Source organism: Capra hircus, chromosome 5 (genome assembly GCF_001704415.2).
Source record: "Capra hircus breed San Clemente chromosome 5, ASM170441v1, whole genome shotgun sequence".
NCBI lineage: Eukaryota > Metazoa > Chordata > Mammalia > Artiodactyla > Bovidae > Capra > Capra hircus.
In genome coordinates, this window is record NC_030812.1 from 108077498 (window position 1) to 108101905 (window position 24408).

Genomic DNA, 24408 nt, shown 5'->3' on the forward strand with positions numbered 1-24408 from the left:
GAACAGTGCAATTGTGCGGTAGTTTGAGCATTCTTTGGCATTGCCTATCTTTGGAATTGGAATGAAAACTGACCTTTTCCAGTCCTGTGGCCACTGCTGAGTTTTCCAAATTTGCTGGCATATTGAGTGCAGCACTTTCACAGCATCATCTTTCAGGATTTGAAATAGCTCAGCTGGAATACCATCACCTCTACTAGCTTTGTTCATAGTGATGCTTTCTAAGGCCCACTTGACTTCACATTCCAGGATGTCTGGCTCTAGGTGAGTGATCACACCATCGTGATTATCTGGGTCATGAAGATCTTTTTTGTACAGTTCTTCTGTATATTCTTGCCACCTCTTCTTAATATCTTCTGCTTCTGTTAGGTCCATACAATTTCTGTCCTTTATCAAGCCCATCTTTGCATGAAATGTTCCCTTGGTATCTCTAATTTTCTTGAAGAGATCTCTAGTCTTTCCCATTCTGTTGTTTTCCTCTATTTCTTTGCATTGATCACTGAGGAAGGCTTTCTTATCTCTCCTTGCTATTCTTTGGAACTCTGCATTCAGATGCTTATATCTTTCCTTTTCTCCTTTGCTTTTCACCTCTCTTCTTTTCACAGCTATTTGTAAGGCCTCCTCAGACAGCCATTTTGCTTTTTTGCATTTCTTTCCATGGGAATGGTCTTGATCCCTGTCTCCTGTACAATGTCACAAACCTCCGTCCGCAGTTCTTCAGGCACTCTGTCTATCAGATCTAGTCCCTTAAATCTATTTCTCACTTCTACCATATAATCATAAGGGATTTGATTTAGGTCATACCTGAATGGTCTAGTGGTTTTCCCTACTTTTTTCAATATCAGTCTGAATTTGGCAATAAGGAGCTCATGATCTGAGCCACAGTCAGCTCCTGGTCTTGTTTTTGCTGACTTTATAGAGCTTCTCCATCTTTGGCTCCAAAGAATATAATCAATCTGATTTCGGTGTTGACCATCTGGTGATGTCCATGTGTAGAGTCTTCTTTTGTGTTGCTGGAAGAGGGTGTTTGCTATGACCAGTGCATTTTCTTGGCAAAACTCTTTGCCCTGCTTCATTCTGTATTCCAAGGCCAAATTTGCCTGTTACTCCAGGTGTTTCTTGACTTCCTACTTTTGCATTCCAGTCCCCTATAATGAAAAGGACATCTTTTTTGGGTGTTAGTTCTAAAAGGTCTTGTAGGTCTTCACAGAACCGTTCAACTTCTTCAGCATTACTGGTTGGCGCATAGACTTGGATTACTGTGATATTGAATGGTTTGCCTTGGAAACGAACAGAGATCATTCTGTCGTTTTTGAGACTGCATCTAAGTACTGCATTTCGGATTCTTTTGTTGACCATGATGGCTATTCCATTTCTTCTGAGGGATTCCTGCCCGCAGTAGTAAATATAATGGTCATCTGAGTTAAATTCACCCATTCTGGTCCATTTTAGTTCGCTGATTCCTAGAATGTCGATGTTCACTCTTGCCATCTCCTGTTTGACCACTTCCAATTTGCCTTGATTCATGGACCTGACATTCCAGGTTCCTATGCAATATTGCTCTTTACAGCATCGGATCTTGCTTCTATGACCAGTCACATCCACAACTGGGTATTGTATTTGCTTTGGCTCCATCCCTTCATTCTTTCTGGAGTTATTTCTCCACTGATCTCCAGTAGCGTGTTGGGCACCTACTGACCTGGGGAGTTCCTCTTTCAGTATCCTATCATTTTGCCTTTTCATACTGTTCATGGGGTTCTCAAGGCAAGAATACTGAAGTGGTTTGCCATTCCCTTCTCCAGTGGACCACATTCTGTCAGACCTTTCCTCCATGACCCGCCCATCTTGGGTGGCCCCACAGGCATGGCTTAGTTTCATTGAGTTAGACGAGGCTGTGGTCTTACTGTGATTAGATTGACTAGTTTTTTGTGATCATGGTTTCAGTGTGTCTGCCCTCTGATGCCCTCTTGCAACACCTACCGTCTTACTTGGGTTTCTCTTACCTTGGACATGGGTATCTCTTCAAGGCTGCTCCAGCAAAGCACAGCTGCTGCTCCTTACCTTGGATGAGGGGTATCTCCTATACACAGCAAGTAATTCTTTTAAATGGAGCTCCTGGCAGCCAACACAAGAGAGACAGAGGGACAGATTTCACATCCTACAAAGGACAAAGCTGCCAATTTCCAGTGCACGGGAGTCTGGCTTTATCTCACACCTAACTTTAGAGGAACTACCTGGCTTTCGTATGCACCTGTGAAGGAAGTGTGAACAGGGACAGTCTAGGAAATCTGAACAAGGGCATGTTCATGACAATCAACACAGGACTGTGTGAAGGGACAACAGGACAAGCCACCCAGCAGGGTTCCAGCTCAGCACTCTCTCCCCACGGTGGCTGGAAACAGACCTCGGTACCTGGCCACTGAGGCCACCTGCATAAGCCATTAGCCACCCCCAACCCCCACCTCCACTACATTCTAGGATAACAAAAGCATTGCCAGTATGCCATGGGGCCCACCAGGCCCAATCACGTTCCCTAAATGCTGCTCCCGGGCTGTCACTGCAGTGTTGTCAGGCGGAGAATAACTTCTAACCCAGGGTACACAACCAGTTGTCCTTCCAGCCTCAGCACCAGCTTGCACTCTCACCCGTTCTGAGTGACGGACGGACGGACGGACGGACGGACAACATGCCTCTTGGTCCCCTTACCCAGGCCTCTGACTGTGACTTCACTTTCAAAACAGTGTACTAACCCTTGTGTGCTGATGCAGGGAATATAAATTGGTGCAGACACTATGGAAATTCCTTGAAAAATTAAGAACAGAACTACCATATGATCTAGCAATTCTGCCTCTGGGTATTCATCCAAAACAATGAAATCACTATTTTGAAGAGCTGTCTGTACCCCTGCATTCCCTGTAGCAGTATTTACCATAGCCAAGGTACAGGGCCAACCTCAATGTCCAAGGGCTGAGAAACCAGAAATGAAGGGGTGTGTGTGTGTGTGTGTGTGTGTGTGTGTGTGTGTACATATATATATAAGTGGAATACTGTTCCGCCATAAATGGGGGTTCCTGCTCTTTGCAAGAATGTGGGTGGACTGTGAGGGCATTATGCTTAGTGAGATAAGTCAGAGAAAAACAAATCCTGTGTGATCTCACTTACATGTGGAATCTAAAAACACCTGCACTCAGACACAGAAAACAGACTGGTGGTTTCCAGAGGCAGGGTGGGTGTGAGTGGTATGGTGAAGGGGGTCGAAAGACACAAACTTCCAGTTATAAAACAAATACGGCCCGGGAATGAACTATTCTGCGCCGGGGACTGGTTAACACTGCTGTGTTGTGTATATGAAAGCTGCTGAGACAGTAGACCTTACAGGTTTTCATCCAGAGAAAAAAAAATTTCAGTATGTGAGGTGATGGATGTTATCTAGACCAATTGGAGATTGATTTGTAATGTGTATGAATATTAAGCCGTTATGTGGGTGGCCAGGAGTCAGAAGCAAGGCGTTGGAAGGTGATCCAGGCAGAGGCGCTGGGTTCTGAAGGGGCAGGAAGAGGAGAGGGACACAGGGACGTCCCCTACCTTCCTCCTGAGCTGCTTCCACCATGGAGCCTGGGCTGGGCAGACAAGCCAAGGGTCCTGGGAGCCTGCAGGCCTGAGGTCAGGACTCTGAGGGGCCGTGCACACAGTTGCTGCTGTTTCGATGGGCTCGTGTCCCTTAAAACCTAGGAAGTGAGGCCTGACTTCCCCAAAACAAACCCCTTTGGGGTGGGGGCTCCAGGTGGCAGCTGGGCTCATGCCTCACCCCTGGGTGCCCCTCCCAAGATGCCCCTGTCCTGCCTCTAGGGATCCCAGACACTACTTCCTCACACCTGGCACCCAGCTGACTCCTAATCTGTGGGGTCAAGGCTTTCTCCATCCCGGCCACACCAGCGCTTCGCTTTAGGGATCAGGACTGACAGTTCCTGCAGGTTGGGCCGTCTCAGCTCTAGACCATCAGCCAGACCAGCAGAGTTTGGGAGAGCACTTTCCAGAACCAGGGTCCTCCTCTGTGCTCCCTGCCCCACTCTGAAGGGCCACTGTGGGAGGCCAGGGAGTGGAGGCTGAGGGCAAGTGGCTGATTGGAAGGGGCCACCACCCGGTCCATGGAGAAAGGTCTGGGCCTTGGTTGGGGTGGACCAGCTCCCAACCTCCAGGGTGCCTTCCCACCAAGACAGAGTCTAGGCTCTGGACCTTGAAAGACAGGCCGCAGAGTCAGGAGAGAGGACCGTAGTGCAAATCCTGCTGGTGGAGACGGGGAGGAGAGCTGCTGGCCCTGGAGCAGGCAAAGCTCCAGCCAACAACCATTAACCAGGGAGGCCTCCACCCTGGGAACCAGAGCAGAGTCACTTCCACAGGACTGCCTGGGGCCTGGGAAAACTCCACAGTGACCCTCCGGGCCCCGCGGCCTGGCCTCGGTCAGAACGGACTCCAGGGAAGAGCCCAGGTGACACCAGCGGGCTCCTAGTTGTCCCGACACATCTTTTCACCGCTCACCCTCCCATCCAGCTTCTCCAGCAACAGAGGTGAGCCTCCTCCCACCACCCAACCCCAGGAACCCTGGGCGATGCTGGAGGAGCGGCTGTCCTCAGCTGGACAAAGAGCTCGGGGCAGAAGGCCCTGTTCCTCTGCCCACTCCTTCCAGACCTGCGGCAGAGGAGGGGGTGGAGGTTGTTGAGGGCGGGGACTCTGGGGGCTGTTGAGACATGGCAGCCTGGCCCCATTGGATGCCCACTACTGGGGGGGGTGGCCCGCAGGGGCTTTAATGGGGGAGTCCTGCCCCGAGGGTGTGCATTTGCTTATTGAGTGGGAAAGAGATCCTCTTCCACACAGAAGGAGAAATAGCACCTGCCTTTATCCCTGCCACTTCCTCCCTGCTCCCCCTCCTTCCCGCCAAGGACACGGTCACCACCAACAGGCCTCATCCTTGTTTACCTCTGCAACCCTCCCTAGGAGGGCGAGGACACCTGGCTCTTCTGGAGGCTTCTTTCGGACATCTCCCCACTGGAGAACCTGCTCTCCAGAGCTTCCAGGAATGGGGATGGAGGCCTTCTGGGGGGTCCCCTCCAGCTGACTGTGGAAGGCCCAGCATCATCCAGCCTCACACTCTCCTGGTGGTGGCCCCTCGGAACGTTCTGGGTTGCTGTCTGTGCAGAGCAGTAAACTAAGTTCCAGGGATGAAACAGAGGTTCGGGCCAGCATTTAAAATCATCACGAGTAAAGTGCAACTCTGCGGGCTTGGCAGACCGTGTGAGGTAGCCCTGGGCTGGAGGGACCAGCTCCTCTGTCCTCCTGGGTCTCCGACCTTCCAAGGAGAACAAGTCACACCAGGTGAGGCATCTGCAAGACGCAGGAGCCTCAGCCCTTTGGGGCCTTTGGGGGCTAGTCTCCAGGAACCAGGCCGTGCACTGCTGGGATAAGGTCCTTGGCTTGGATCCCGTCCAGCCTGGTCCCACCCCAGAACCAGAACCTGGCTCTGAGAGGCCACGTGGGGATGGGGTGGTGTGTGCTCAGGCCGCTGTCTCCGTGTCTTCCTGTGAACAGGTGCCTCCTCAGGCCCGCAGCATCTGGGGCTCCACTGCCAGGTGAAGTCCCAGCTGCCAGGCCACCTCGGGGAGGGGACATGGGAGGTGAGGCTGCCACCAAACGCCACCTGCCAAGCCCGGAGCCACAGGCCGCATGGGGGCCATGCTGGAGGCCCATGTGTCCTGCCCGGGCCCAGCTAACAGGATGGATGGCTTCCTCCCCCCTCACTGAGCGTCCCACGGGGCAGTCTTTTGGTCAGAGAGACAGCCCATGTGTGCAGCTCCTATGACAGGGCCATGGGCACCAGGCTCTAGATAGACTCGGAACCACATATGAGGTGGGTCCTCGCAGGGAAACGGTAGCAGCTCCAGGCAGCTTGCCCTCTGCTGTCAGCCTGAAGCCAGCACCGCCTCCTGCCACGTGGGCACCTATGAACCGCAGCTAAACCTGCTCATCTCCAGCTCTAACCAAGGGCCCTGAGGAACCAAAGTGGGTCAGCACAGCCCCTCCCCTGCAGGCACTGGCCCGACTCAGACCTCCTGCCCGACCCAGACCTCCTACCCAGAACCTCGGGCCACGCTCTCTTTTCTGCCCAACGCCCACACAGAGCCAGAGGCTCCAGGAAGCAGCTGCCTTGTTTAGTGCTGACCCACCCACTGCCACTGCTGAGGGCAGCCTGTGCCCTGGGGATTCACCAGGAGGAAGGAGGCGCCACACCCCTGTGGTCAGCACACCAAGGAGTGCACAGGGGCCAGGATGTTGGGCCTCTCCCAGCCCCTGCACTGCAAATGCACTTGGGGAGGTCAGCACATCTCAGTGACTTAGGCCTGGAGGCTGCAGACCCTCCTGGCACCGGGCCATGGGCCTCGGGGTCACCCTGACAAGGAGGACACTTTGCTGGCCCCACTCTGAAGGGCAGCCTCGTATCCCCCTGGTCTCTCCACACACCTGCTCTAGGGGTTTCAGTGGGTGACCAAGACAGGGTAATATGGACAAAAATAAAGCTGGCTGAAAAAGCACAAAGGGTGCACTCTTCAAACCCACAGGCATACTGTGGACACCACTCCTGAAGGGCGGTGCCCAGGGTCCTATCAACTTCAGGAGAGCGACTTAAGAAATACACTCTGCATTTCCTTTAGAAACTTTTATTGCGCATAAAATGGCCCATTCCCCTTTGTAGGTCAGTTGTTCCCACCTCTAAAAGTTGTTTTCTGTAAACTCCACTTTCTGCCCTACTGAAAAAAATCTGCTCTTTGAAAAGATTGGGAATAGCCTCTCATCGCTGGTCAGGGCAGCTGGAGAATGGCTCCTGGGGAGAAGGCCAGAATACACCGTGTGAGCAGGCTGGGCCCTTGGCCTTGGCCTGGGCTCGCTCACATCCAGCGCTGCAGCGGGAGACTTCCTGCAGCCCTGCCCGCATGGGGGTGGGACAGGAGCCGTACGTTCCCAGAGCTGGAAGCCGCAGCAGCCTGTCAGCAGGCACTACAACAACCTGCTCACTAGTGGTTATGAAACGGAGCATTCGGAAAAAGTGCTCTACTGGAGCCTGAAGGTGCAGCGCCGCGGAAGGGAGCTGGGGAGTGTTTCTGAGCTTCTCTGCAGCTCTGGGCCTTCCCCATGTTGGCAGGCACGGTGCGCTTCCGCGGGGCGGTGCCACGTCCCTTCTGGCTACTTCATAAACACGTCCTTGTCCTGGGTGGGCAGGGGCTCGCGGGATGGGCCTGGCAGTCATGGTGCACCGGGTGGCGGGTGGGAAGGGCTGGCAAAGGCCACACAGGCGATGAATCCTGCCCCAAGCCCAGCTTTATCGGAAGGCTGGGGTTTAAAGGTGGAATCTAAGAGAATACCCTCTGCTCCCGTTAAGAAAGGAGAACAGAAATAGAGGCTCTGCTTCAACAAGCAGGAAGCGAGGGTCTGAGCCATGAGCCCCCTGGATTCCAGGGGGTGACAGATGACAGCTTTGGGACAGACTCAAGAAGAAGACAGTTCTCTGCTCCTTTGCAGTGAGAATGAATGTGTTCAAGTTGAGGCACGATGTGGTTCCCCAAGGACGTTCCGAGGCTGGTGTGGATGCCCCTCATCCTGCCCTTGCAGCCTCCCTTTCCAGCATGTCCTGCTCCACCAGGTGGGCTGGAGGGCCTCAGGACAGGCCCGGTACCGACCGAGCTCCTCTGCAGAAGGACACGGCCGCCGCAGATTCTGACCGCTCTGGGAGCTTGACACGGTCAGCCTCTGGCCGAACCGCGGCCCGAGCTGGCTCCATGGTGCTTCTCATTCCGTGCCTCCCCACGAAGAGGCGTTGAGCAGGGGGCTGGGCAGAGGCTGCCGTGTGTGTCTGTGTGTGTGTCTGTGTGTGTGTGTGTCTGTCTGGTGACTCCCCGACCAGCGTCCCATCTGTGTGTTGTCACCGCAGCTCCAGCTGCTGGGTCCGGGCCTCACCAAGCAGGGTCCCTCACGCTGGTGCCGTGGCCTAAACCGTCTTCAGTCAGTGTGGGAGATGAGACCTTGGCTCCAAAACGGGGAAAAACACGGGTCCTAAGGACCCGGGATTTCAACAGGGAGGATTCCGAGCGGTACCTGGCCAGCAGCCTGGCCTCCAGCAGCTCAAGTACATCCTTGATGAGTGAGCGGTGCAGACACAGACCCCTGGGGCCAGGCACAGGGGACGGGAGCAGCGCACTGGGGCCCACACGGGGTCTCTCTGACAGGAAGGCTCCGGTCAGCCCCAGGAAGAAGGGGGTGATGAATGGAGGGCAGCGCGATCAGCTGGGACTCAGCTCCATGCCCCGACCCGGGTGCCGGAGCATCAGGGTCCCAGTAAAGATACAAAAGTGAAGCTGCTTCAAGTATAAAAAAATAAGTTAATTGACAAAGAGGGTCCCCAGAGGCTGCATCTCCCAGGCTGTCAGCCTCGTTTGGTGCAAGCACAGGAACCAGGCGTAGAGGACGGCCTCCTACCTGCTGTGAGGCGTCCATGACAAGGCCAGCCTGCTGGCGGGGCCAGAACTCGGGGCCCCGCCCAACCCCAAAGTCAGTATTTTCCAGTGTTGTGAATTAAAAGCAAATGCAGCAGCCGCAGGGCACGGCCAGGAGGCCTGGGGTGTGGGCTGGGCTTCTCGTCCACTTCTGCATGGTGCCAGGGGAGCGTGGTCACTGCATCCTCCCAGCACCTTCCCTGGGCACGCCCCCACAGTCTCGCGCTCTGGAGTGGGCGGGCAGGGGGCTTCCTCCAAGGAGGCTGAGCCGCTGGACAACCAGCTCCACCCAGGGCTCCCCATAGCTCGGATGCCTGAACCCTTCTCAGAGCCATGTGGACCGGAGTGCAAACTCCCCGGAGGCGCCAGGCCCTCTCAGACCTGGGGTCCAGGAGGGGGTTCTGGGCAGTGCGCAGACTGGCCAGGGCTGGGCGGGCGCTCACGACCAGTGCAGGCTGAAGCCCTTGGACAGCATGGCGGCCTCCAGGTCCTTGTCCTCCTCCTTCTCCCGCAGCCGCTGCTCCTCCAGCAGGGCCACCAGGGCGTCTCTCTGCTCCACCACCTCCAGCATCTCGTTCAGGATCCTCTTCTCCTCCGCCAGCTCCTCCTCCGTCTTCAGGTGGTCTGGGCAGAACCACACCGGTGAGTCCTCCGCAGGGTGGAGGCAGGGGGCCTGCCCCAACTGCCCTCAAGCCCGCCCCACACTGCCTACCTTCCACCGCCATCCGCTCGCGGAGCTCCTGCTGCAGCCGGCTCTGCCGGTCCTCCAGCTCCAGCTCCCGAGCACTGGGGGTTTGGGGGGGAAGGGAAACCAGGAGCTGACTGGTGGGGGTGGCACAGCCCTCATCCCCCACACTAGGAGGGGCTGTGCCCCTACAGCAGGCCCTGGGCCCACGCCCCCCTCCACCCCTGCCCGGGAACTCACAAGATCATCAGCTCCGACTCGTAGCGCACCATAGCGTTCTTCTCCTGCACCAGCTTGAACCACTCCTGCATCAGCTTGGGGTCGTCCTTCTTGCCCATGCCTGCCGAGAGAGGGCGTGTCGGGCCCGTGCTGCTGTCTCCCGCCAAGGACTGTCACACGGGGACAAAGGCGGAGGGCTGCCTGCCGCGCCCAGGTCAGGCCCAGGGTGCCTGGGGCCCCAAGGGCACCACGCTCCCCCAAGGGTAGCCTGCGCCTTCCTCTGTCCCCCTCGGCCGGCCCTCACCCCCCAGCGGCTCGCCTGGACCCTCCTGCTGGACCGCTTGCTTTCTCTGAGGGAGGTTCTCAGTGCTCTGCCCTCCTTTTCTCTCTTTTCCATTCATTTCACGTGTATTTGGGACTTGCTGGGTCCTAGGTCTCCCAGGTCCTGGGTCCTAGGAGACCAGTCTAATGAAGAGGCAGATGGCAGACGGGAAGCACACTCAGCCTTGCTTTCTGGGACAGAGTGAGGGGCCAGCATTTCGCTGTGGCCACTGACCCGAGGCGGCCTCATTTCTGACATCCTGACCGGGGAGGTGCCTCTCTCAACCTTGTGGCCCCTCAGGCTCCTGACAAGTGCTCCCCACACCCCCTGCATGGCAGCACAGCCCCAGGAGGCGTGGGGGTGGGGGTCTCTCCCAGGGCAGGGAGACTATAGGTTCCCAGCTCTGATCCAAGGCCAGCCTCAGCTTCTGGGGCCGCGGCCGCTCACACTCAGCTGTCTGCACCCCCTCAGCCAACACCTGTCTCCACCAGCAGTGGCCTGACCCCCTCTGGGCTCAGCTGCGGCAGGGGGAGGGAAGGAAGAGCCTTCCGAGGAGCCACACCATGGAGGGGACACCAGGAAGCCCACAGCCATGGTGGGTCCCGCCCCAGTGCAGAAACCAGACTGTGGTGGCTCTTGGCTGTTTTCAGATTACAAGCCACCCGCAGTCTCAGGGAAGCTGGGGGCTGTCTTCCTAGGGAACTACATGAGCACAGCCGGTACCTCTGCCACGGACACCATGTGCTCACGGGCCCTGAAGTCTGCTCACAGCTGAGCTAAGAGGTCTCTCTGAGCTTTGGGGGCATGGGTCAGAAGTCCTCTCCCAGGAAGATCAAACCCAGGGACCCGGCCTCCCACCCCATGCGAGGGCAGGGCACGTCTGCATTGCACTGTCCTGGGCCCTGGCCGCTGTGCAGCACGAGCTAAGTGCTGGGTCAGCTCTCCCTGCCCGCCCAGCAACTCGACTCTTTGGCTTTGAAAGCAGCCCCGTCCAGCTGTGCCATTCCTTCCTGAGCAGCTCTGCATGGGGCACCCACGGGGCATGGAGGGGGGTCTTGGGGCGCCAGGATGCCTCCCTCACTGCTCGAGCCAGCTCCAGAAGGATGGCTGAGATGGACGTGGCTGGTGGCGGTCAGCAGGGAGCGAGCACCAGGGAGGGAAGAGGAAGGTTAGCGGGTTAGCAGGAGCCACACTCCCCGGCCCCGCCCACATGCGGTCAACGACAATCACCACCACAACGGACTGCAAACCAGACAGTTAACACACACACTCAGCAAGACACAGGGAAAGAAGTCTGCCTTCAGTGCTTGTCTGGAAAGAACGGGGCATCTGTGTAGACCAGTCTTATAAGGACAGTATTCCTCGACTCCACCAGCACAAATCACTGCCCAAGGGGCGGGGGCTCCTTGCCCGCGTCCCAGGATGTGAGGCGGAAGGGCCTGACCACGAGTGGTGGCCTGGAACTGCAGTCACTGCAGCCTGAGCGGCCCGAGGGCTGGACCTGCTCCCTGGCTTCACCCCACTCCCCAGTCCCCCCGAGACAGTCGAAGGGATACTGTACCTTGTGAGGAACTGCCACATACTCAGGGGTTTGTAACGGGGCTACCAGGTGTCAGAGGAAGAAGAGAAAGAGCTGGGCTTCGGGTCCCTGCTTGACTAGTGTCGCTACGCCCCTGAGAGGCCGCGGGGAGGAGGTGGGGGTTACGTTACCTTCCTGGACACAGCAAGGGCAGAAGGAGAGAGGTCTACGCCGTGGAGTCCCGCCACTGGGCTCAACTTCAAAAAGGGCCAAACAAGGAGGAGGAGGAGACGAGACGGACAGAGAGGAGGAGGCATTCCGAAGTGGGGAGGGACAGGGAGAAGGTGAAGTGGACAAAAAGCATAAAAGTGAGAAAGGAACAACAGGAGGAAAGGAAAAAAAATACAAGAAATGGAAAAGCAGAAGCAAGGGAAACACAATCTACAAATGAGTCCAGTCCTTCCTTCATCCAGTACAGAAACTGGTCAGGAGCAGCCCTGGGCCCGGGCAGGCGGGCACTCTGTCCTCCTCAGGTCCTTGCTTGGGGGGGTGGGAAGCTAGGAATGACCACAGGGTGCCTTTGAGGCTTGGGGACCCTCCTTGAAAACACCCAATGTGCCAGCAGGCCTGCCTGAGTGAGAGTTCTCAAGATCACCATGTGGGAAAATCTAAGTGCTGGGGTTCTCCTGGTGTTGAACCCACGGAGGCAGCGCCCAGACTCTGATGGGCCCCTAGGGCCGACACCCGCTCTGCTCTGACCCTGAGCAAGGACTTGTCGGCCCAATGAGTTCCCCAGAGGCGGCCCCCGTCTGTATGAATCACCACCCCGCCTCTGGCCGCGGAGAGCGCTGACCACCCCTCTTCTGCCCCTTCTCCTCCTCCAAGGGTCAACACCACAGCGGGCACACTGCTACACTGTGGACAAGTCCAAAACTCACAGAGACAAAGCTGGGGCATCGTGGACGGGGTGACTGAGAGCAGACGGCGTGCAGGGGACGTGGCTAGACTCGGGGCCTGGGGCTCTCAAGGGAGGGGGACTGCTCAGCAAGGGACCATCACAGAACCACAGGCACACGCAGGAGCCACAGCCCCAGGGGTGGGGAGCAGGGGCTGGCCGTTAGAGACAGCCCTGTTTAGGTGAGCACGAGGGCCAAGCAGATGTGTGCTGACCGAGAGGCCCTTCACCTTGCAGCGGGGTGTGTGCAGGTGCCGTGTGACCTCTACAGGCTTTTGTGCATAAACCTGGTATCAGGCAAAACTTCAGGACTAAAGCAGACAGAGGCCGTGTGAGTGTGTGTGTGGTGGGTGTGTAGAGGCTGTATGTGGCTGTGGTGGGTGTGGACAGAGGCCGCGTGTGTATGTGTGGTGGGTGTGGACAGAGGCCGTGTGTGTGTGTGTGGTGGGTGTGCAGGGGCCATGTGTGGGTGTGCAGAGGCTGTGTGTGTATGTGTGGTGGGTATGGACAGAGGCCATGTGTGTGTGGGGGGTGGGTGTGCAGAGGCCGTGTGTAGTGTGATGGGTGTGGACAGAGGCCATGTGTGGGTGTGGTGGGTGTGTAGAGGCCGTGTGTGTGTGTGTGTGTGTGGTGGGTGTGGACAGAGGCTGTGTGTGGGTGTGGTGGGTGTGCAGAGGCCATGTGTGTGTGGTGGGTGTGGACAGAGGCTGTGTGTGAGTATGGTGGGTGTGGACAGAGACCGTGTGTGGGTGTGGTGGGTGTGCAGAGGCTGCGTGTGTGTGTGGTGGGTGTAGACAGAGGCCATGTGTGTGTGCGGACAGAGGCCGTGTGTAGGTATGGTGGGTGTGCAGAGGTTGTGTGTGTATGGTGGGTGTGGACAGAGGCCGTGTGTGTGTGTATGGTGGGTGTGGACAGAGGCCGTGTGTGTGTGTGTGGTGGGTGTGCAGAGGCTGTGTGTGTATATGGTGGATGTGTGCAGAGGCTGTGTGTGTGTGTGTGTGTCTGTGTGTGCAGGTGCAGAGGCCATGTGTGTGGTGGGTATGTCAGAGGCTGTGTGTGTGTGCAGTGGCTGTGTGTGTGTTGTGTGTGTATGTGTGCAGAGGCCATGTGTGTGGTGGGTGTGTGTGTGCAGAGGCTGTTTGTGTGGTGGGTACATGCAGAGGCTCTGTGTGTGTGTAAAGGCTGTGTGTGTGGTGGGTGTGTGCAGAGGCTATATGTGTGTGGTGGGTGTGTAAAGGCTGTGTGTGTGGGTGTATGCAGAGGCTATATGTGTGTGGTGGGTGTGTAAAGGCTGTGTGTGTGGTGGGTGTGTCAAAGGCCGTGTGTGTGTGTAGGGTATGTGCAGAGGCTATATGTGTGTGGTGGGTGTGTAAAGGCCGTGTGTGTGTAGGGTATGTGCAGAGGCTGTGTGTGTGTGGTGGGTGTGTAAAGGCCGTGTGTGTGTAGGGTATGTGCAGAGGCTGTGTGTGGTGGGTGTGTAAAGGCCGTGTGTGTAGGGTATATGCAGAGGCTATATGTGTGTGGTGGGTGTGTGCAGAGGCTGTGTGTGTGTGGTGGGTGTGTAAAGGCTGTGTGTGTGTGTAGGGTATGTGCAGAGGCTATATGTGTGTGGTGGGTGTGTAAAGGCCGTGTGTGTGTAGGGTATGTGCAGAGGCTGTGTGTGTGTGGTAGGTGTGTAAAGGCTGTGTGTGTGTGGTGGGTGTGTGCAGAGGCTATATGTGTGTGGTGGGTGTGTAAAGGCTGTGTGTGGTGGGTGTGCGCAGAGGCTATATGTGTGTGGTGGGTGTGCGCAGAGGCTGTGTGTGTGTGGTGGGTGTGTGCAGAGGCTGTACGCGTGGTGCGTGTGCAACAGTCACAGTGACCCAGTGTTCTGGACAGACGTGGCCATGACCAGCTGGTCACTGAGTCAAGCAAGAAGCTCCTTTCTTACAAACACCCTTGGCTTACACTCGTCTACCTCCAGCCTTCTCTGTCTCAAGATTGGTGCTCAGACACCTCCACACACCCTCAAACGATAGGGTCCCCACCTCTGCTGCCCCCTGGGACAGATGTTACACACAAACAGGCTGTGGAGACAGTGGAACAGCATCTGTGCTCATCAGCAAGGTCAGGGACCCAACACAGTCACACGCATCCAAACAAGGAAGCCTGTGCCTGCAGGTGCAGCGAGACCGCGCTTCCCCTTCCAGACATCACGGAACACAGCTGTAGACCCTTTTATGCAGAGCATGTCTCAGACGCCCTTCTGTACACAAGAAGACAGGGTAAGAGCACAGAACAGGACCCAGGACAGAAATCTGGAGGGGCTCCCCGGTGACAACAGGCAGTGCAGACACGAAAGGGCCAGAGCCCCGAAGAGTGGGCTGTGACGCTCTTCCTTACCCTTCCTGAGTGCGCTGCTGTTTGCACAGTGTATACTTTATAATCAGAAAACCAACCAATAAATACTGTTTTAAGAAGAAGACAAACCAACCAAACAAGGTGAGTTTCCACCCCAGACCTGAACCTGATGTGAGTGTGCAAGGGAGGCACAGAGGTGCAGTTTGGAGCTAACCTCGCCTTGTCTGGAGATGTGAGAGACACAGACGTGGTTCACCCGCAGGAGGCACAGAGTGATCGACCCTCTCACAGCAAACAGAAGTCGCTTACGTTAGTCTCGTCGGGGACGCGCTCCTGTTTGCGCATCACTCGCAGACCCCAGTCACTACCCCGAGCGCCCACAGCCCGCAGCCCTAAGGGTGTGACAGTCGCCAGCACCCTCCCTCCCCGACAACGGGGCAGGCCACCAGTCAAGAGTTGAAAAGCGGCAACTTATCACCATGCAGCCAGGCACATCCCATGGATTCCAGAGGGCTGTGTGCACTGAGCATGAGAGTGTGTCAGAAATCAAAACACAGGCACATGGGTGGCCTCATTGAGCCCCAGCACTGGCCCCAGCAGCTGCCTGGACAGTATCGGCAGCTCTGCCATCCAAGGAGGGCCTCGAGGCTCGGGGTCAACCGTGCACACCCTGGCCAGGATCTGCCTCGCTCCCCTACCCAGTGCAGAGGGCCTTCCTTCAGGAAGCAAACCCGACAAAGGGAGGCAGCCCAAGAACAGGGCAGGCGCCAGGCCTGGAAGGGTCACCACGCTGCCCCTGCCCGCCGAATGGAGAGGCCCAGAGAGGGTGAGTGGCAGGGCTGGGGACACAAAGCGGCCTGAAGCCAGTCTCATCTCCCCGCTCAGGGTCGCTCTGACACCACCTTGCCTCTTTCGTGACCTGGGGCCGGCAGGACCCCGCAGGGTGCGGACAGCGGGCAGTCACGGCCAGTCTGGCGGCAATTCCTCGCCTCCGCTCGTTCTTTCTATGCTTCCATCTCTCCCATTTCCTCATACAGGCACTGTCCGAAGCACTGCACCCTCCCTCCCAACCCGCAGCCTCACTCCAGGGATCCTCAGGGTAGCTAGAACGCTGTGGCTGGTTTGCAAGCCGCATGGCGGCGTGCTGCATCTGACGGGATAGAAGGTTCTCCCTGACAGGCCTGCCTACAAGCACAGAGCTGGGGAGATGCCTTATTGGGAAATTCAGTATAAGGCAAACCTCTAGACTGGGGGGAAATGAAGAGGGAAAAGCCCGTGAAAACTGAGCTCTAACAAACACACACAGGCTGGGACATGCCCACACACACATGTGCACATACGCACACAGACTGAGACACCCACATGTACACGCACATACACAGGCTGGGACATGCACACACACGGGCTGGGACACACACACACACACACACACACACACAGGAATGCTGGGCAATCTTGAGGACTGAAATTTCCTAAAAGCAGAACCAAGCCAGGCTCATGCTCAGACGGAACAGATCAGCCAACAATCTGCCAGCATCAACTCAGGGGGGCAGACCACACAGGAAGGCTCAGAGCAGGGTGGGCAGGTGAGGGGCTTCCCCACCTCCCATCACAAGCCATGGCAAAAAATGAAGACCCCCTCCCCAGTCCCTTGTGCCTTTTCTAAACTGTTCATGCTCTTTCCATTTCCCCTGGAGATGTACAGATCAAGAGGTGAAGTCTGGAAACCGGAAACCGGGTGTAAATATTTCTAATTCGAAGTTCTCCGCAAGAGATGCAGTCTTCTCCAAGACGTCCAAGCCTCCACCCTGGTCTAGAGCAACGAGACTGGGGGCTGGGCAGCGGGACCCTGTCTCTGTCCTTTAATGGGTCCTCTGCAATCACAAGGTGCAGCTCTGTGAAGAGGAGTCTTGGTACTCTCTGGCTCAAAAGGAGACTTTCAACAGGTCTGGAGCCTTTAAAAGTCGGCTGAGAGCCACTCTAAGACCCCAGGGGGGGCATGACAGTGCGACCGGCAGGGGCTGGGCAGGGACTTCAGCCTGGACTTCTCCCTCTCACCTCGCAGGAAGCACAATTGGTGCTGGGTTCCTGTGGCCCTTTGGGGATGCAACCTGGTGGGCTATAGTCCACGGGGCCACAAAGAGTTGGCTACAGCTGAGCAACTGCAGTAGACAAGTGATCAGGCTCTACATCTCAGGCTCCAGATTTCAAGAGGGTAAAATTCCACCAAATAATGAGATTGCCAAGTGCTCCGCGGAGGAGACATCAGCAGGAACTGAAATGGGAGCTGCTTCTGACATCTACCTTCTCCTCCCAGACTTGTGGGTGGCAGCAGCCGCCACGTGAGGATGGAGCCCCTAGAGCCACAGCGGGCTGATGGGTGAGGACCCCAGTCAGGCAGCAGGGGTTTATAATTCAGAGATACACTGAGCTCCTCTTTCTACATATTTCACTCTCCCCTGGAACTTGTTGGAATTCTAAATCCAGAAGGCTGGAAGCTGGAATCCAGGGACACAGAAATGGAAATAGCCAGCATCTTATCACTCAAGCATCAGGAGTGGAGGGAACAGAACTGGCCACACGAGGTCATCAGTGTGGCTGCCGTTCTCAAGCTGGAAGGGGAGGCTGAATGCAATTTCAAAGAAACAGCTTTGACAGTCCTTCCCAGGAGACTTTGAATTAAACAAAACAATTGAGATTCATTTGGAATTGACACAGACGTTCCCAGAGGTGTCAGGAGGAGGCAGAAAGTGAGCCCAGGACATTAGTCAGGGTGGGATCTGTTAGTTGGGGTGTAAGCATGAGCCCTTTTACAGCACCAATGGCTATGGGGTGGCAGCACCTGGACACTGGAAGCTCAAGCCCTGGAGGGCCGTGTAGAGGGTGGACCCGGACACCCGGGGCCAGAGGGAAGGCCAGGACACTCACCCCAAGGAGGCCGGAAGCCTCCTTCCTGGTGTAGCCTCTCTAAGACCAGGGCTCTATCTTGAGTTGCAATTACAATCATGCTTGGTTTTTAAATGAATGGGCGAGGAAGGGACTCTCTTAGAAGAATGGAATTACGGTAAAAAAAAATGAGAGAGAAAGATCTTGCCCGCCCTTCCGTTCTGAGACCACTTTCAGGCACGGAGCCTGCCTGGGCGACACAGGTCTGACCGCCTGACCAGGATGAAGGACTCCAAGAAAGCGCTGGGCCTGGGAGCCCCGGGGGTAGCCACTGGCGCAGCTCCTGACGCAGGGCAGCCGTCCAGGAGAGTCACCACCCAGGTCTAGAGGCGACACTCCTGCCTGGGTGCTTCTCCGGTCCAACGCGAATGATGAGCCTTGTACGGCAAGACACCCACAGACTGGACTCCTCTGAGGCAGTGGTTCTACTGTAGAAGTGGCCTGGGACGCTTGCTAAAGCAGGTGACCAGGCCTCACCTCCAGGGTCCCTGACTCAGAAGGTCAGGGATGACGGTGGGAGGAGGGGTGAGACTCTGCAGTTCTAACAGGCCCAGGCTGGAGGCTCGGAGGCTGCAGGGACCACACACACGGGACCAGCCTCGACTTCTCCTGAGTTTGGTGAAAAGAGGACACAGTAATCCCAGGACAGAGTGGCAGTGGGGGGCATTCTCAGACGCCTCCCCAGGGTACCTGGACCTTTCAGGTCAGCATGAACATGCACTGAAGGAGGCTATGGGCATCCCGCGGGAGGTGTGAGGGAGGGGGCTTGGAGAGGTAGTGGTGAAGCATATGTGTGCTTGCCTGAGTGTGTATGTGCACGCACACGTGTTGCTACCATCACACGACCCAACGGTGTCTGGGGCTGGGATGCAGATCGGATCAGAGGGTGATGCTGCGGCTGGTGAACCTCTAAATTTACAGAGAATTAAAATACCCAACAGCAAGGGTTGTCTCAGGTCTCTCCCAGCACGCACATATGGGCGAGGCTGAGTCAGCACACTGCTCCGTTTGAGCTGGAAAAGGGCCTGTGCTTTACCATCCGGTTATGGTTATCAGGCTGACTTCTTGCTGTTTGTGAGCGGGGGCGGGGGGTGGGGGAGTCAGCAGGGTTAGTTCTGTGACAGGTCTGCATACATACCACCCAGATGCAAGTCGATGAGGTCAGTGTAATAAGACTCTCCCCAATAGTCTACAACAAGGAATCGGGGAAGCGTTATTGGATCAGGTAACCCTCTGGCCCCCCAGTCCCTGGCAGTCAAGGGCGTGAAGCATAAGAAACACCCAGGGAGGCAGCAGAAAGCATGCGTTTCCCCCAGGCACCCCCACAAACATGCTTCAGCCACAGGCCTCCTGGTGCCAGGGGTGGTCCCAAACACCAAGGAGGGAGGTGGGCGGGTGGAGGCGGGCAGTGTGTAGCCAACCAGCAGCTGGGACAGGGCCTTGGCTCTGCTGGAGATCCTGCTGGGATTCAACCTCATCTAATTCAGACTTTGAAAATGTGAGGGGCAGGTCAAAGGCTATGGACTTCCCTAGTTTCGCAGTTGATCAGAAGCCCCAGAATAAGAGGCTGAAGGCCAGACGTAAAGAGGCTGTGTTAGCCCTCAGCTCGCCTCTCCACACTGACCCCAAGCGGAGCAGAACCACATCTGCTAAATGGGTCTGAGTGAAGGAGGCCCTGTGGTCCTCAAGGTCACCAGGCCCCCAGAGAGCAGAAAACAGTGGCACCTCGCTCCTCAGCTGCCCGCTAGCACTCCTGTTCGTCACAGTGCGGCGAGGGTGACCCCAGGACCATGACAATGCAAGTGAAGTCAGCTGCAGCTCACCGCCCTTTCCTCTCACAACCCAACAGCTGGTCCCAGCAGCCTCCAGTTCCACACAGGGCTCCCCCTGGGGGACACAGACACCAGAATGCTGAACGAGGCTGTCCCGGTAGGTTCCAAAAACAAAGAGGGCTTCCCAGCTGCTCCAGACCACACACCTCAGGAATCTCCGTCTTCTCTGAGGCTCTGACCCCAGACCTGCTGCCTGGATGCACGTGAGCCTTCTCTGGAGGGCAGCTCGGCCACCACTGACACCTCAGAGAACTCATGGACTGAGACCGAATGGTCGGTTCAGGAAAGGAGCTGACCGGTGCTGCTCAGCCCACAAGGCCTCCTCAAGGGCTCGGCCACCAGCAAGCACACCAGCAAGAGGAAAGGGACATGAAGCCCAAGAGAAGATGATGTCGCCAGGTGGGAACACAACCCAGGAAGTGAGGTGCTTGAAATGAAGAAAGCAAAGCTCCGGGTTCCTGTGCCCAGCTACTCCATCCTGTTTCCGAAATGCATTGTTGGAATTTCCCAACAGAGGTACCACTGCCTGTGTATGAATCGGAGACGCACATTTGGACAGAAGTGCTGGAAAGTCTTACTCAGTGGACTCTGGATCAGAACTCTGGTTTTCACCCTGCTCTCTGGAATGCCCGGGCTCTGCAGGTGGTGTTCTGGGCTCTCCCAATACCTGACTCACAACTACTTCTAATTCAGCAATAAATTTCAATAGGACACACCACGTTCCAATCTGCGATCCACCAGCTTGTGACCCATGGAAGCCCATCACCACATTGGCCCATGCTGTCAGGTCAACTTACTTCTGTGGGGCCCCAGGACCACCAGGCTTCCTCGGCCCTGTGTGTGTGAGCGTCCGTCCAGCCTGTCAGAACACTTCATTCATCGACCTAAGTCCTAGCCTGTGAGCAGTCTCACGCAGGGAACTCACCTCTCAAAGCATCCTACCAGCTGACCATCCTGGTGCAGGGTGACCCTCCTGGCGCAGGGTGACCCTCCAGGCGCAGGCTGACCCTCCAGGTGTAGGCTGACCCTCCTGGCACAGAGTGAACCTCCAGGCGCAGGGTGACCCTCCAGGCGCAGGGTGACCCTCCAGGCGCAAGCTGACCCTCCAGGAGCAAGGTGACCCTCCAGGCACAGGCTGACCCTCCAGGTGTAGGCTGACCCTCCTGGCACAGAGTGAACCTCCAGGCACAGGGTGACCCTCCAGGCGTAGGCTGACCCTCCAGGCACAGGCTGACCCTCCAGGTGTAGGCTGACCCTCCTGGCACAGAGTGAACCTCCAGGCACAGGGTGACCCTCCAGGCGTAGGCTGACCCTCCAGGAGCAGGGTGACCCTCCAAGCACAGGCTGACCCTCCAGGTGTAGGCTGATCCTCCTGGCACAGAGTGAACCTCCAGGTGCAGTCTGACACTCCAGGCGCAGGCTGACCCTCCAGGCGCAGGCTGGCCCTCCGGGTGACACGACACACAGTACAGCTGGCTCTTGGTTCACTGCACGTTTGGGAGCATATATCTGAGGTCTGTTCTTCACCAGGAACCTAAACTGCAGTTGGATCTGTAGCGATTCTGCTGCCACAGCAGCTCCGACTTTAAGCTTCAGACTCCTAGACCGTTCTCACTGTGCACACGCTGAATTCCCGTGGCTGTACATGACCTCTTCCATTTATAATCACCACCTCTGCACACCAGGGTGCCCACCCTGCAACCGGGGCTGGACTGGACACTGGGGTTCTTAGCCTTGCAGTTCTCTACCACAACCTGCATTTTCCAATCTGTGTTCATTCACATTTAAGAGTAACTTTTTTTCTTTTTCACTTTAAACTTGAAACCATAATTTATCTTGTAAAAAAGGGGTTCTGCTGCTGATAAAACAGCTTGAAAACCACTGCTGACACAGATGAAATTCTGGTTGTATATGTTTGCAAAGAGGTAATTATCTAAACAACTAGAAAGAGGAATGTCAGCAAAATCCCAGACCAGTCTCCAGGGGGCCCTTTCCTCTGGCCCCTTGGCAGGCAGCAGCCTGATAAGCAAATGCAGAGGGGCCGTCAAGGACACACCATGGGTGGCCAGCAGGGCCATGAGTGCCGTGGGGAACATCCGCTAGGACGAGGTCCCTTTGAGGGACCACTTTCCGCCATGGCAGGAAGGATCCGAGGGCCCAGGGCCCTCCTGGCACCCTCAGCCAGCAGAGACAGCAGCAAGGGCAGGGCAGTGGGTCCCCATTCACACCAGGCACAGGACAGCTCCCTCCAGGTGGTCAAGGCTTGACTGAGGAGGCCGGGTCAGGGCATGCAGCGTGGGGGTCACTGCCCGAGCCCCCACTCGGGTGCACTCCTGGACACAGGGTCCAGTTTTCACTCTGGTGGCACAGAGTCCAGGATCAGGCAAGACCAAGAAGTTACAGCTCATCTTTCTGCCTCATCCCCTCTTCACCTGAAGGTCACCCTGTGTCGACCGCTGGCTGTATTCCGTGCAGGAAGGCCCTGAACAGGACACTTCCTTTGTGCCTGCCTGGCTCCATACCGAGCGCCGGGCCTCCAGAACCCCAGAGACGCGTCCTGATGCCAGATGCTCGCTCGGAGGCCAGCCGCTGGTCAGTCTTCCAGCAAGATCAGAGGCAGCGATGGCTGTACTGGTAGCCACCTCTTCCTGCTGCTTCTTTGGTCTATCCTCAGCCCACCCGCCCGGAGACTCACTCCACCCAACCCTGGAGCACAACCCACGACAGCACCTGTCTTCACTGCAGGCTGCATGAGCCCGTTTTGACCCTGGTTGCAGTGCTCTCCACAAAAGGGTGGAGGCTCCAGCCTCGGGGATGCTGGGGAATGCAGGGGAGAGTCCCTTGAGTGGGGGTGGGCTTGCAGTGGGGCCGGTCCAAGGGTTCAAGGTCCTGAACCAAGAGGCCACCCTGGGCACTGGGTGCCTCCTTGCTTTCTCTGCAGACTCTGAGGAGAGTGGTTTGACCGCACAGGCCCCATGGTCTGCCCCAGCACACGGCCCTCACAGCCTCCTCCCAGGCTCTGCTCTGCTCAGCTCTGCCCCAAGTAACAGACAGAGCCTGGTCCACCCTGGGGTGTCTGTGATGCCACCCTCAGCAGGGCCTGTGGGGGTCGGGGGGCTGCACGTGCAGTTCTGTGATGGCCCCTTGTGCACAGCCTGCCCTGCTCCCAGCCACTGTTTTCTTGGGGAGATGATGGGGAGGAGAGAGAAGGGGAAGCCCAGGGCATCACCAGCAGACATGGGGGACGAGGGCAGGGCGAGCCCTGAGACGAGGGGTGGGGGCCAGGCTCAGGGAGCCCAGATGCATAGGCCTTTCTCCTCCTTTGCTTCACAGGAAGCCCCAGGTCCCAGTGACGAGGGGACCAGAGACTCCTGCTGGAGACCCACTGACTCCGCGCGAGGGTGGGAGCTAGCCTCCCGTGGGGGGTGGGACGGGGCTTTCCTGAGGACCCTGTCCTCTAAGCCCAGCGGTACCTGCTTCCCCGCGCAGCGCCTTCTCCACGGCGACCCCCCTCTCCTCCAGCTGCCGCTGCTTTTCCTCCACCTGCTCCAGCTGCCGCTGGATGATCTGTGGGCAACACACAGTGAGTGTGAGGGGGAGGGAGGACACACACCACTGTGGGGAGGACAGTGTGGCGGGGGAGGGGTGGACACTGTGAGGGGGAGGGAGAGGGGAGGACACACGTTGTTGGGTGGGGGAGGACACTGTGAGGGGGAAGGGGAGGACAGTGTGGGGGGAGGGGAGGACACTGTGAGGGGGAGGGGTGGACAGTGTGAGGGGAGGGGTGGACACTGAGGGGGAGGGGAGGACACAGTGTGAGGGGGAGGGGAGGACACGGGGGGAGGGGGAGGGGAGGACACACTGTGCATGTGAGGGGGAGGGGTGGACACTGTGAGGGGGAAGGGGTGGATGCAGTGTGAGAGGGAGGGGAGGACAGTGAGGGGGGAGGGGAGGACACGGGGGAGGGGGAGGGGAGGACACACTGTCCACGTGAGGGGGAGGGGTGGACGCAGCATGAGAGGGAGGAAGGGGAGGACACACAGAGTGAGGGAAGAGGGCAGGGGAGGGGAGGGGAGGAAGCAGGGGGTGAACTCTCAGGCAGCCAGGACGCTGGGATCTGGGCGGGTGTCCGGGGCACACAGAGAGGCTGAGAATGCTCCAACAGGCTTCCTAACAGTCTGGAAAACCTGCTTCTATAAGATTAAAAAATACCCAGCACAGACCTGCAGTTGCCAAGGCAGTGGGGAGTAAAGAGGGAAGGACTGGGAATCTGGAGTAAGAGGTGCAAACTATTATATATAGGATGGATATAACAAGAGCCTACTGTACAGACACGGCACTGTAGCCAATCTTCTGGGATAAACCCTCATGGAAAAGATTAAAAAAAAAAGAAAAGAATGTCCATGTGTGTGTAACTGAGTCACTCTGCTGTGCAGCGGAAATTGGCAGAACGCTGTAAATCAACTACACCTCAGTTAGGGCTTCCAAGGGGGCACTACTGGCGAAGAACGTGCTTGCCAGTGCAAGAGCCATAACGAGACACAGGTTTGATCCCTGGGTCAGGAAGATCCCCTGAGGGAGGGCATGGCAAGCCACTCCAGTACTCTTGCCTGGAGAATCCCATGGACAGAAGAATCTGGCTACAGGCCATGGGGTCGGAAAGAGTGAGACAAGACTGAAGCAATAGCACACAAGCATACTTCAATTAAAGAAGAAACACCAGCAACCACGTAGCTGGACCAGCCCCACTGCGAGGAACATGGTTTCTGGGGAACGCTGGACCCCTGGGAGGACCCTGCACCCAGAAGCCACAGCCTGTTGTTTAGTTGCTAAGTCGCGTCTGAAGCTTTGTGACCCTATGGACTGTAACAGCCAGACTCCTCTGTCCATAGGATTTTCCAGGCAATTCTGGAGTGGGCTGCCGTTTCCTTTTCCAGGGGATCTTCCCAGCCTAGGAATTGAACTCGTGTCTTGTGCGTGGGCAGGCAGATTCTTTACCACTGAGCCACCAGGGAATAATTTATATTAGAAAGTTATTTTTTGTTAAAAG

General features: G+C 56.9%; 1 protein-coding gene across 9 annotated transcripts in view; it reads right to left on the reverse strand.

Annotated features, from left to right (window-relative positions):
* MICAL3 (microtubule associated monooxygenase, calponin and LIM domain containing 3) overlaps nt 6695-24408 on the reverse strand; it is an 89578-nt gene continuing 71864 nt past the window's right edge. For 7 of the 9 annotated variants that reach the window (XM_018048715.1, XM_018048722.1, XM_018048721.1 and 4 more), the window contains 5 exons: nt 22832-22925; nt 11477-11542; nt 9466-9565; nt 9253-9326; nt 6695-9164 (listed from right to left, as the gene is read on the reverse strand). In XM_018048715.1, the coding sequence (XP_017904204.1) occupies nt 8980-9164; nt 9253-9326; nt 9466-9565; nt 11477-11542; nt 22832-22925 (519 nt within the window). In that variant the 3' untranslated portion in view covers nt 6695-8979. The remainder of the gene's footprint in view (nt 9165-9252; nt 9327-9465; nt 9566-11476; nt 11543-22831; nt 22926-24408) is intronic. The other 2 variants (XM_018048718.1, XM_018048723.1) reach the window with 2 other exon arrangements.